A 13,945-nucleotide genomic window follows, 5' to 3' on the forward strand; every position below is an offset into this window, starting at 1 on the left:
GTGTGTGTGTGTGTGTGTGTGTCTAGATCCAGAAGCGGCACTCCAGCAGCAGCATGGATGAGCGCCCCTCCCCCTCACCATCAGCTCGTGAATATGTGGAGTCGCTGCATCAGAACAACAGGGCGACACTACTGTTTGGCAAGAACAACGTGCTCGTACAACCGGTAACCGTCTCTGTTCACTTCAGCATTTATATAGCTGTGAGATAAAGTCTTTAAAACCTGACGTATATCCTGTTACATTGACGTCCTGGATAAAAGCTGCTCTACATATTATGTTGTCATCAAAGCGCTCTAGCAGATTTTTTTCTCACATCACTGTGATATAATGTGAATGCACACATCTTCCCTTCCTTCTTTTTTTTGTCTTTTTCACACAAAACTAATAAATGCTTTGCTTTTATGTGTTATCAGGGTAAACTGTGGATAAAATTTGCATTATTTATTACATTTATTTATTATTACCTACAAACATAACCTCAGTTGAATCCCTGTGGCTCTTTCAGAGGGACGATATGGAGGCTATTCCAGGTTACCTGTCTCTGCACCAGACTGCTGAACTCATGACACTAAAGTGGACGCCCAATCAGCTCATGAACGGCTCTGTGGGAGACTTGGAGTATGAACGCAGGTGCAAATTTACCTATCTGTAAAAATCATTATGTAAAATGTTGGAAATACTTTTATAATACCAACTTCTATAGTAACACATGCTTTAATATGTCATTATAATTATTTTAACTATAGTAACTATTATAAAAAAGCAATAATTTTGTATAGGTGTAGTTAAATAATTATAGATCTGTTTATAAAAACATATATATTAAAATAACATGAATCTGTGTATTAGACAGGCATATTTATTTATAGCATATATCTGTATTAGATTGTGAACAGATATATAAGATGAGCTGGGTAGGAATTAATACTCCTTTTCAAACAGGAAATGTTCAACATTTGGTTTGGTTTCTTTTCTCGTGTGAAGAGGATAACTTTCAATGACTTCATGTTTATTTGTTCTTCATGTGTATTAAAACTTGTTACTTATATATTTAAAAAAAAGATTTGATTGATTGATCTTAGCATGTAAATTGCCTCCACACAGACGTGTAAGCAGCACATTATTTCTTCTCCGCTGCGTTGTTTGTCTAACACTTGGCTGTTACTGAATAATGCAGTGTGTTTGTGCGCTGCTCAAGGGCTCACTGAATAAATGGTGCTGATCTGATGAGGCTGATATTCACACACCGGCATCCAGCAGATGGTTTATTGACTGAGACACTGTAAAAGACACCTGTCGAACTCGTAAATCATGTCATACCTGTGAGGTGTTTTCTCTCTCCAAATGAATTGATTGTTCCAACTACTTTTTTCTGGCAGCTGTAAAATAATGGATTTACATAAATATTTACAATGGGTTTGTGTGTCGCTGTTATCTAGTATTGTGGTTAGACTAGTCTGGGTCACAGCATTTTGTCTCCATATTTTTCAGCGTTTACTGGGACTATGCCATGACAATCCCTCTAGAGGAGATAGTTTATTTGCATTGTCATCAGCAAGGTGGGTGAAATTGTATCACTACTGTAACTCTGGGTTTGCAGGTTATTACTGTTGATCTGTTACATCTGCTGTTTACCTTGTAGTGGACAGTGGGGGGACGGCAGTGCTGGTCAGTCAAGACGGGATCCAAAGACCTCCACTTCGCTTCCCTAAAGGAGGTCATTTGCTCCAGTTCCTCTCCTGCCTTGAGAATGGCCTCCTTCCCCACGGCCAGCTTGATCCTCCACTCTGGTTGCAGAGGGGAAAGGTCAGCACGGAGGGCTCTCCCACAGCACGCATCATTTATTCTAGTGTTCTTCCACACAAAAGAGCTAGGGTGTGCTTCAGTCTCCTCTGATCAATAAATCAATAAAGAAAAGACATCTGGATGTGAAAGAAATGGATGCACAGCCTCTTTAAAGCATTGTGTGGAGAGATACTGGTGAAGGAGTGTGGATTAGTGTCTGCTTAGACCTTGAATGGCTTTGTTAATGTTTCTTTAACTGAACTGAAGAAAGAGAACCACCCACGCATGTTCAGCCACTATTAATAGGCTTAATCATACAGACACTAAACAGGTTCATCTTCACAGGGGTGGCTTTTCTGGGCTTTAGCGGTTCAGCATATTTGTCATTGCCATTAGTTATTTTTCTTGTTGCAGGGAAAGGTGTTTCCTAAGCTACGAAAGAGGGTTCCTCAGGGATCTGGATCCTCAGACTCGGTCTCCGATAAGGAGGAGGACGAGGCCACGGACTATGTCTTCCGAATCCTCTTTCCAAACAGTCAGTCAGAGTTTGGTGAGTCATCAGACATAAGCAGGGCCCAGGGGCTTCTCCCTGCCTTTGCATTTTGATAAAAATGTTGCCGATTGTTTGTTACAGTGACTGTAACTCATCCTCCCCGTCTGACTTCATCCCTGTCCTTCCAACCGATTGGAAAGTGCCCTACCAAAGCAGGGCCCCTGGTCGTACCCAGGCAGTCCTGCAGCTGTCCTGAAGAATCCCCCTCACTCACAGGAAGCAGCTGTAACACTGTCACACTTTGGCTCGTCTGTCCATCTGTCAGCTTTGCCTTGCTTTAATTCCTTGCGTCTAATATCCTCCTGCCCTGTCCTGTGCCTCAGGAAATGTTTATTGGTGTGCCGTGTCAATAAAGCCACAATGCTTCACACCTCTTTTACTGCACCACGACACAATAGCCTTTAATCAGGCGAACAGTGGACAACTAATCAAACATGGCAACCGAATTGAGAAAGGCGCTTGCTTAATTGAACTTCCTCCCTATATTAATGTAATCAAACACGATGGCTTCATTCCTCACGATTATCATAGTATCGTAAATGCTTCTGTTTGTGCGCCTTTTCTTTGCTCTTACAGGAATCGAGCATAAGCAGGTCACTAGTGATCAGCATAATTGTGTTTCAGCAAAAATATTGCAAAGTGCAAATATAACTGTTCTCGAAAGCCTCAGCAGTATGCTGCTCTAAAGGGATTATGATGGCACGTGTTTGTGTGCATGCTGCAGTGACTCCTCCAGATCTGATGGATCCGGGAGCTAAGATGTGGCATCCCACTCTCAGGAAGTCCTCGTGTTCCTCCTGCTCTCAGGGGAGCTTCTCTGAAGCGGCGACACCCAAGGGGTGCAACCATGAGAGGTGAGAGATAAAACACGCCCCAAGATAGACAGAGCTGTGTTACGACCGGGGAACTGTGAAGCTCCTGAAGGCTGCTGCGATTCACCTGATGCACCTGACAACCTCTGCAATACAGAGGAAACCGGGGATGGAAGCAAGATACAAGAACCCAGCAATTACCCAGAAGACAATTGTGTGACATTTACCTCAGTGAAATGAGAACGTGTTGGGAGAATTGGTGATAAGCTGTGCAGATAAAATGGTAGAGAGCTGTGGAAAGAAGACAGGCTGCTGGCTAATTTGTTCTATATGGCAGCATAACAGTTTATCATTTTATAAAAGGTCAGCCCCGACACAGTAATGAACTCTACATTAGATAGAGGATTATCATATATTCGAGAGAATATGAATTACCTGCACTTAATAATTGGTCTAATGATAGTGTATAGCTGTCTGTGTTTTCTCTGCATACTAATGTGGGTTGTGTCTTTCTGCAGGACTCCTCTGAAGCTGCTATGTGACAACATGAAGTATCAGATCATCTCCAGGGCATTTTATGGCTGTATGTAAATGCTTAATGCTGCAGTCACACTAGGGAAAAAGATGGTTGCATGACGATGTTGACTTCAATTTTTTCACATCTTTTGTGGGCGAATTTTGTGTTCGGTATGTCTATACATTACACAACAGGTTTGGATCTTACAATTCTGAATTTCATGTCGCTTTTTTGCATCGCACTCGGTGCGTAATGACCTTCACTCATAAATCAGCAGAAATCACAAATTCATATGAGAAAACTACTCACTGAATCAGTCTACGATTGTTAGGACACAGCTTGCCTCCTACGCGGTGACCTGTGCAATCACTTTGCAATTAAAAGCTGCAAGCTCAACCTCTGGGCATCGCCGCAAGTCTTTGCAGCCGGTCACTAACAGCAAAGAAACGAAATGCGTTCACCGGTCAACCACTGATTGTTCCTCATCACAGCGAGGTTGCCGTCCTATTTTTACTCTACTGTGACTGAGCCGTAGTGTATACCCTAAAAAATCCCTTCACATTCAATTTGAAAACATATTTTATGGCCTGCTTTAGCTTCTTCAATAACAAACTGCATTGTCAACCAGGGCTGGCATACTGCCGTCACCTTTCTACAGTGCGTACGCACCTCTCAGCTCTCGTAAATCACACCATTGTGGCGCCCGACGTGCCCTGTGCCGCCTCCGGAGGCCTCACCGCAGACGTGTGGCAGACTTTCCTCAAAGACTGCACAGTAAGCACCTCTGACATCCCCTTACTGCAACACAAACTTAATATTACCTTTTTTCTGTTCACACACACAAGCAGCATCCCCCATCACTCAGTCAGTCTTCATATTAATATCAATCCTCTCCTAAAAAGTGGTTCACACTATTAGTCTCTCGACAGTGTGCATGACAGGCGACTAATGGCTCTATAAATCTCAAACTTATTTTTAACATTGTTATATTTGCTGGAGTCAAAGAGAGTCTGAATTAAAAATAAAAGAATAGTTTATTAGCCAAGCACTGCAAACTGGATTGTTCTTAATAAACCAGTTGACACTGAAGTAACTATTTCAGCACCAGCAGCCTGTGACCTGTGTTGTTTTGAAGCAGTGATGAACTATTTACATATGCAGTTAATCAACTGCCTGTCTTGTTTCTTTAGGCCTACAAGGAGCAGGAGCTGCTGCGCCTGGTGTACTTTGGTGGTGTGGAGCCATCACTGAGGAAAGAGGTGTGGCCTTTCCTGCTGGGTCATTACCAGTTTGGTATGTCAGAGGCTGAGAGAAAGGAGGTTTGTAGTTTCTATGCTTATGGTTTTGAACCAGAAGCCTTTTCCACCTAAACACTGATCCTTCATCCTTTACTTTTTCATGCAGGTGGATGATCAGGTCAGAGTGTGCTACCAGCAGACCATGGGGGAGTGGCTCAGCTGTGAGGAGATTGTCCGCCAGCGAGAGAAGGAGCAGCACGCTGCGGCTTTGGCGAAGTGCTCCTCAGGTGCAAGCATGGACAGTTACAGTCAGAAGATTAAGCATCACGATTCAACTGTGAGCAATGAGGTAAAACAGCAACGCGTACACATGCAGACTCAAAGGAAAAACACAGTAACCTTCGGTGTAGACCAGTGTATGTTGTGACCAAAACTAGTAATTCATCCAGGTACAATGACAGAGAAGATGGAGAATTAAACATTAATGCCAATTTTACACTTTGGAGCTTGAATTGTGCTTTTTTTATACTCTTTTTCCCACACATGCCTTTTATTCTCCGATCACAGTCCTCCCAGAGCTCAGACAGGCAGAGTTTGGCTCGCCTGCAGAGTGATTCCAGCAGCAGCACACAGGTATCACAAACTCAGCAATATTTGGATGTCAAATTAGTCTTTTGGTCTTTTAAAGATGGTGAAGATAATGTTGCATTTCTATCATCCATTTCTGTCACTCTGTCCGTTTGATCTCAGCATTTTGAACCAAAACTCCTCACTGCTACCTTCTCTCCTGCTAGTTCTTTACATCCTCCCAACCCTTCCCCTGGAGTAGCCTGCTTCCCTTTGGCTTGTTCTTTCAGGTGTTTGAGTCTGTAGAGGAGGTGGACCAGATTGAGATGGAGCCCAAGAATGGAGAAACCAAACAGGTGCCTAAGCTGCCCAACGGAGCTCTGCAGAACGGGACGAGCTCTCCTGACTCTGGACATCCTTCCTCTCGCAACTTCTCCATCACCTCTGGCCTGTCGGACGGCTCCTTCAGCACAGAGGACAGCGCTGCACAAGATACAACCCCGAGACCTGCAGCTGTCCCTCAGGCATCACAGAGCTCTGTCAAGCCTGCAGGAGGAGAGAGCGAAGGTCAGTCATTGGAAAAGGACGGCCAGGTGCAAGGTGAAGTGAAGGACAAAAGGGTGGAGAAAGAGAAAGCCTCCGATGTGACCAAAACTTCAAAACATGCTGCAGAAACAGGTGATAAAATAGACACGAAAAAGACGAGTTTAAAGCCTGAAATGAAAGATAATATCGAGGAGTCACAAGCTGTTAAAGCAGCGGGGACAAAGCTTGAAGATAAAAGCCTCGATAGGAACATTAAAGGTAACCAATCTTTAGAGACACTAGAAGCGGCAAAAGCATTGAAACCCGAAGAAGCGAATGTGGAAAAGATGGAGGAAGTGGACGAATCAAAGACGAGTAAAGAGGTTTTAGTGACAGGAGGGAAAGAGAAAATATTCAAAGGTCCCGGGGCTCCTGAAGTGGAAAATCTCACTCTCTCAGCAGACACCAGAGTGGTGAAAGCAAGAGAAGCCTACAGTGCCACTCAGAAAGATGAGCCTCACATCATGACTGAGTCAGATGAGTCTCCCTCAGCCATAGAAATGGAGGAGATCCCCAAAGCCAAAGTTTCCATGGTGCCTTGGAGCAGGAAAGGACATTGTGAAACCTCGTCTTCCTCTGAGAACTCGCCCCCTCACGTAGAGCTCAGGCAGAAGGAGGAACAAAGAAAGCTCAGTCCAGAGGGCACAGAGTCCAACCTGTCGGAGCCGGAGATGGAGAGCCTTTACCCTCCCTTTGACTCTCTGGCTGCATCTGAAAACACAAAGAACCAAGTGACCTCTCAAGTGTCAACTGGGAGTCCTTTCTCTGTATGACAATATGATATGAAATTAATTTACATTAAATAAACTCAAATGACCGTAACTATGTTTTAAACATAAGTATCATTTCATCTATTTCAGCAAGAACTTTTGGACCTGTATACACTGAATCTGCACCGCATTGAAAAGGACGTCCAGCGCTGTGATAGAAACTACTGGTACTTTACTCCTGCCAACCTGGAGAAACTACGCAACATCATGTGCAGGTAAAACACCGAGAGCAACACTCAAGGGTAATAAAAGGAAAATGGAAAGGAAACGTGAGTTTCTCGTCATTATTGGCTGTTAAGATTTGACAAAATCTTGAAAAAAGTGATGTCATTCGTTAAGCATTTTACTCCTGAAGAGAGCTCTTGCGGTGAAAAAGATATAGAAGAAGAATGGAGGATTTGTCTCTGTTTAGGCTTAAATAAACTACATAAATGCTCTATAAACGTCATATATATAACTGTGATCATATTTAAACACCGTGAAAAGATGAACACCAATAAGACAAAGCAGTGGGCAGTTCTTTTTTTCAAGAGCTGAATGACTCACTCAGATTCAATTGAGAGCTTCCTTTGTCAATTTTCCGACATAATAACGCTACGAAGCCAGGAATACAAGTGATCACAACACTAAGATGTAACCCAAGGAAAGAAAATCCAACAGTGCAGCAGAAATGACTTTGATCTGAAATGTTTTTATAGCCAGTTGAGCTAACAGGCTACACATTCTTTCTCTCTCCAGTTGCATTTTCTAGTTTTTATGTCTGCTTCTATTGTACATGCCTAACTTTTTTTTTTCTTTCTTGTAACTAGTTGAAAATAAGAAAACACACAAAAAAGACGTTTTCTTAAACAGCAGATTACGTCTTTATTTTCTTTATGCCTTCACTCACGATGAGCCACTCATCTACACCTTTCTAAGCCCTTCTTATACAAAATATATATATATATATATATATATATATATATATATATATATATATATATATATATATATATATATATATATATATATATATATACACATATATATACATATATATATATATATATATATATACATATATACATATATATATATATATATACACATATATATACATATATATATATATATATATATATATACACAGTTTTAGCAGCCCTAATTACAAAGAATAACACGTTTTGGAGAAAGAACATACAGTACTGTGCGAAAGTCTTGAGTCACACATCATTTCTTTATATTTTGCTCCAAAGAAGCCAGAACTTTTTTTTGAGCAACAGTTAAATATTTTTGTGTTTTGGGGGGTTTTTTCTATGTTTTTTTTTTTTTTTTTTTTCTTTACTCGTTAAGATCCTTAACACTAACCTAATATCAATCAATACATGCAGAGGAGGTCAGGAGAGAGGTAGAACAATGAGTGTCTACAGCCTTCTGTAAAACAAGGTAGAAGGGCTTTTCATAGTTGGGCCAGTGGTGCTGGAATTATGAAATTATGAAAAACTGATGGAATCATGATCACAGAAAAGTACCATCAGTTTGTAATTCACCAAAAAAATACCAACTGGAAAGTATTTGATTTGCAGTGGCTTCATTTTTCATCATGACAGTGATCCGAAGCATACTGAATATGAGCATACTGAAAACAGAATAAAAGGCAGCAAACATCCAAAGAAAAGCTTGAATGTCTTCTAAGAAGCCTGGAGAACTATTCCTGAAAACTACTTTAAAAATTACAACACAGGTTGCCTAAGAGAGTTCAGGCTATGCTGAAGAATAATGCTGTCCAGCGAGCTTGTAAGAACTGTGCAAACCCTGTTTTTATTCCATATGCTGTATTTCCACATTTCAATAAATCTCCGCCTTTTCCCCAATTTCCGAGAAAAATATATGATCAAGTCTTTTGCAGAGTAGTTGTCCTAAAAACGGTGATTATTATATGTTACAACTTGAGTGTGGAAACAGCTGTTGACATTAGTGCAGCTCAGAGAGAAAAGCAGCCAAGTGGAGTCAAGTTCACTTCTCTTGGTTGTATATTCACAGCTATATCTGGAGGCACCTTGACATCGGTTACGTGCAGGGAATGTGCGACCTGCTGGCTCCACTTCTAGTCATTCTGGATGATGGTGAGTCAACACACTGAGTCATTATTTATTTTCCCTCCTCTTTGACACTTGGTGTATTTTTACAGTATTTGATGTAACAGCAGAGAAGAGTTTGCCCACTCGATTTTTTCACTCCCGCTTCCTCTCTCTGTCCTGTCAGAGGCCATGGCTTTCAGCTGTTTCACTGAACTCATGAAGAGAATGAATCAAAACTTTCCACACGGAGGAGCTATGGACACTCACTTTGCAAACATGCGCTCACTAATCCAGGTCACACAGCATCTACAAACCCCCATTTCTTCTTCACGTTTTTCTCACACAATTGCTGTCTTAATTTTATTTATAATTATTTAATTTACTTTGACCGTCTCTCGGTATAGATCCTGGATTGTGAGCTGTTTGAGCTAATGCACCAGAATGGAGACTACACCCACTTCTATTTCTGCTACCGCTGGTTTCTCCTAGACTTCAAGCGAGGTAAAGTGACAGCATAGCCTGACACAGTTTGCACCAATTAGAGAAGATTCCTCTCTTTAAGCCTTGCTTGTGGATAAAATACCAAACAATCTGCCAGCTTGTTAGCAGCAGATTCAGCTGGAGGAGATTTTGCATGAATGATCGTTAAATGTTCTGGATTTACGATTCACAGTACTTTAGAATGAGGGTTTGCCCTAGTTTAGCCGTACTTTCTATTATCGTATTTGCTGTATCTGTATCGTCTCCTCTATCCACTGAAAGCTCAACGAACTCACCTCCCACCCAAACCTCCGAACGCCGCTGCAGTTCAGCTTTTGTTTGGGCGCTTTGTCTTGCAGAGCTGGTCTATGATGACGTGTTTGCAGTCTGGGAAACCATCTGGGCAGCAAAGCATGTCTCTTCCAGTCACTTTGTCCTCTTCATTGCACTGGCGCTGGTGGAGGTGTACAGGGACATCATCCTGGAGAATAACATGGACTTCACTGACATCATTAAGTTCTTCAACGGTAAAGCCTTGAAGCTGAAGTTCACATATACATTACTGTGCAAGACTATTTGGCACAATAAAACAAGAACAAGTTTCAAAACCAACATTAATCTAGTAACTATCTGGTTTAATGAGGTTTTATATTAACATTATGCTACTCTGATTACATTACTCTGTTTTGCCTTGTTCTAATACTGCAGATAGATTTTTTTTTTTTTTTATCCTCCAGACAGTGAAACTTCCATTTCTGTCAGTGTAAAGACATTAAATTAAACATTTAATCCCTGAGATGTCTTAATATATGAAAAAGAACTCCAATTTCAACATTTAGTGTTTCTACATGATAAATGTGTAAAATTACAGAAAAGCCTCCAGTAGCTTATTTCCCAGCCTGTCCTATAATTATGAAATATAAAGTTTTTATTGTCATCAGCCCGTCGGGCACGCAGTCATTGCAGTCTGGACATCCAACTCTCTGAACTCAATAACTCGAAGCATCGTAGGATTTTCAAATTGGTACCATAGCCATACCTTGCATTTCATGAAAATCAAGGAGTAGAAAATTTATGCCTTCCTTCACATTTTCCAGAACCGTCCAGTCGACCAAATTTAAGTCTTTGCTGGGCCAATTCTGGCCCTCTAGCCTTAAAAGTGTGCGTGTTAGTCCCCATAGGGAAATAGTTCCTCTGCATTTAACCCATTCACCCAGTGAAGCAGTGGGCAGCTGCCAGTGCAGCGCCCGGGGAGCAGTGTGTAGGGACGGTACCTTGCTCAGGGGTACTTCAGGGTAGCCGTTCAGTGGAGTCGAACCCCCGACCTTCCGATCATGGGGCTACCACTCTACCTACTGAGCTATCCCTGCCCCTTATGTTTGATATTTTACTTATTAAAGTTAATCTATTTGTTATTGTATTACTATTCAGCCTGTATACTACAGCAGATTAATTTTAGCTCTGTATCTTAAAGACACTGAAGAAGCAGCTACAATATAGAGATCACCATTTTAACAGTCTGACTCATACAATAGATTAGATGTTGTAATATTGCAGCCTCTCCCATCCAGTTTTCAAAAACCTGTTTGTCTCATGCTCATGTTTTAACAGGAGAGTTTCTTGTGAGACTCAACCTTTTCACCCCTCCAGGTCCCTGTATCAGGACCAGGCAGTATTTGAAACCACGCATCATTTTTCGAGGGTTGCCAAGCGTGATATTCAGTGAATGAGCCTCAGATTGCTGCTTTGACTAAAATAGCTGTAGCATGTTTTTGCTCCATTTCTGTGGAGCAGGACATTCAGGCAGGCGATGAACTTACACTCAGCCCAAAATCCCAGTGACAGCAGCTGATTCCAGTGCCAGCACACATCAACTGATGCCACAGCTGATATCTCCTTTTACACATTCAAATGGCAAATCAAATATATGCACTGTTATTGAGATTGTTGCACACTGCCTACAGTTACTGTTGCAGCCCTCCTCTACCTGAGATTGTCTTTTACATATTATGTTTGACTTAATCAGTGCTTTGTCCTTGATGCCTGCTCTGTTCTGTGCCTGCTGGGCTTTCACTGCCCTCAGACTGTCCATGTACATTCATGCAAGGGCAGTAAGTCCCACAACAGAGCAACACTGCTCAATATAAACTTCTGCAGCTAAAACAGTGAATCTTGAGACTGGATTGCTCCCTCTTGAGGTTTAAAACATTATTTACTGACAGTAAATAATTTACAACTCCTACTCTGGCTCACTAAAGATTCATATTGTATTTCAAAACGCTCCCACAGATTTGTCTTATCCACAGAGAGCAAGGCTGGCATCGTGCCCTCGTAGTTTTGTAGGTGTTGCTGACATATTTTCAGGTGAAAATTTAATTTAAAAAAAAATATATATAGCCAGGGTTAAGGAGGAGTGAGGCTCATTTTCAGGTACAAATAGCTTTAGACTGAATTATGAGCAGCTGAATACAATTATGTAAATGAGTCAGAGATATTATTTGCTTGCCAGCATGAACTTACAATGTCATGTCCACAAAAACTTTTAATTAGAGCATGAAATGCAGAGTGTGTTATGGATGACTGCGAGTGTAAAGTCTGTGTAAACAGTTTTCTGAGCATGTTTTCAAAAAGTTACAATATCACGGATACGGACAGTTACAGAGACGATCTGTGCAATCTTGCACGGGTAAAAATGTTCAAGCTGTTGTTTGTTTGTGCCTTTCAGAAATGGCGGAGCGTCACAACATCAAGCAGATTTTGACCCTGGCCAGAGATCTTGTGTGCAAGGTGCAGATGCTGATAGAGAACAAGTGATTGTGCTGTTTGTCTTCTTTTCCTTCCGAGCAAAGTGTGACCGGCTGTAGCAGCACAAGAGAAGAACGCACGCTCTCACACATACATGAAGCCTTTACAATCATTTTGCTGCTATGAGCCTTACTGACTATATCCTTATATGTTATTCGATGTTGTTTGTGTTGTCAGCAGGTGTGTGAGAATATTACGCTTAACATTTGTCAGTACGTTGAAGTGAAAACAAATGTAAAGCTGTTTAATTTCCAAATATTTCTTTTTTTTTCTCAGAAATCCCTCAAGTGTCAACTTTAGTCCGAGTGCACTTAATATTTTCAGATAAAGATGGTTTTAGCTGCACACTTCAAACCAAAAAGCAGAACTGAATTCAACCAGAGACTATATTTATGGGAAAAATACATTGTGATAATAGTTTATATTGATTATTTTTCGTCTACAAGATAGAGCTATTAAAGAGATACAGTTATCCTCTTATTCTAACGAAGGAAAGAATGTCTGCAGACTTTTAATATGCTTTACACCCTAAAGCAAAAGTAATTTTTACAGACTGATTCAGGACACTGGCTTGGAGCCCAAAATGTAACCCAGTCCAGTTACGTTTCACACACAGTGTTCAGGATAATTCAGCTTTTAACACCACGTTATTGGTTTAGCCAACGGTGTTTCCAGTGTTCTTGAACTGCCTCGTCTGCCAAATAGTATGTCTTTATTTGTTATGTGTGTTAACTGTGGTGTACCGGGAGAAGAAAACGTGTTTGAATTATTGGAAATAAATTATCTCGTAAAATCATAATCTGACATTTATGTTACCAATTGATGTCTTAGCGGAGATTCGTGTAAAGAAACAAGCTTGGATTGATTAACTTCTTTTTTTTTTCATTATCCAGTGAACCAAGTGTGAACTTTTAAATTGTGATTACTCATCTTGATTTTTTTTTCCTTGTGTTGTCCTGTATTGTCCGGTGCCTGTTTTAAATGTTAATTTTAGCTGAAAAGCGGAGATCATATGATTATTCAGTGTGAGGATGGTTTAAGCAGAGAGCTGAGAATGAAAGTTACCGTATGGCAGATTTTTAAAAGTGCATTTTTTTGTTTTTTGGCAGATTCGACAGACGTATACTCATCATTTAAAGCCTAAAACTTTCAAGTGTTGTTTCAAGGGTGTGGTGGGATGAGCTGCATTTAATCTTGGTGTTTCTTTGTGAATGCTAAATGCTGTCAGAAAGCCTGTTTTAATTTATTGTAACATTTATGCCAAAGTATTTATTTATTCATTCATCCATTTCTTTCTTTCGGATGCTGCTTTGTTTGTAAATCGGATATTTTTATTTTGTGGCCAGTTCTAAATGTGTATTGTAAAACAATCAAATTCTATACTTAGGTCATATATACAATATATTAAATGGTATATGTTCTAATAATAAAAAATAAAATGGAATCATTATTTTTCCATAATTGTAATGTGCATTTTACTAAATATAATCAAAGTGAAGGGGGCTGATTAGGCAGAAATACCAACAGGGCTCTGTTCATTAGTAAGAAAACAAAAATCAAGATTCAGGAAGTCATGTGAAAAAGAAATGACCCCTTAAATTGTTTTATGTATCAGGACTTAATAAAATAAAAACTAAATGCACCCAGAAGACTTCTGGAGGTTTCTTCAACTCCTCCAAACAAGTGATAGATGTTCAGTCCTTTTGTTACATTGCACAGTTGCATTGAATTTGCTGGGACGATGACTCTTGGTGAAGACAACAACTTTCTCAC

General features: G+C 40.5%; 1 protein-coding gene across 2 annotated transcripts in view; it reads left to right on the forward strand.

The window, feature by feature from the left end:
• sgsm1a (small G protein signaling modulator 1a) overlaps positions 1-13,702 on the forward strand; it is a 37,833-nt gene extending 24,131 nt beyond the window's left edge. Inside the window, exons 8-25 of one of the 2 annotated variants that reach the window (XM_080894494.1) lie at positions 27-164; positions 506-630; positions 1,492-1,559; positions 1,643-1,806; positions 2,200-2,335; positions 3,063-3,192; positions 3,669-3,733; positions 4,296-4,441; positions 4,858-4,986; positions 5,072-5,254; positions 5,473-5,538; positions 5,700-6,824; positions 6,918-7,042; positions 8,850-8,932; positions 9,072-9,181; positions 9,292-9,388; positions 9,727-9,894; positions 12,093-13,702. In XM_080894494.1, the coding sequence (XP_080750620.1) occupies positions 27-164; positions 506-630; positions 1,492-1,559; positions 1,643-1,806; positions 2,200-2,335; positions 3,063-3,192; positions 3,669-3,733; positions 4,296-4,441; positions 4,858-4,986; positions 5,072-5,254; positions 5,473-5,538; positions 5,700-6,824; positions 6,918-7,042; positions 8,850-8,932; positions 9,072-9,181; positions 9,292-9,388; positions 9,727-9,894; positions 12,093-12,181 (3,147 nt within the window). In that variant the 3' untranslated portion in view covers positions 12,182-13,702. The remainder of the gene's footprint in view (positions 1-26; positions 165-505; positions 631-1,491; positions 1,560-1,642; positions 1,807-2,199; positions 2,336-3,062; positions 3,193-3,668; positions 3,734-4,295; positions 4,442-4,857; positions 4,987-5,071; positions 5,255-5,472; positions 5,539-5,699; positions 6,825-6,917; positions 7,043-8,849; positions 8,933-9,071; positions 9,182-9,291; positions 9,389-9,726; positions 9,895-12,092) is intronic. The other variant, XM_080894495.1, reaches the window with a different exon arrangement.
• The last annotated feature ends 243 nt before the right edge of the window (positions 13,703-13,945 follow it).

The sequence above is a fragment of the Rhamphochromis sp. 'chilingali' genome (assembly GCF_963969265.1).
Source record: "Rhamphochromis sp. 'chilingali' genome assembly, chromosome: 10".
Lineage (NCBI taxonomy): Eukaryota > Metazoa > Chordata > Actinopteri > Cichliformes > Cichlidae > Rhamphochromis > Rhamphochromis sp. 'chilingali'.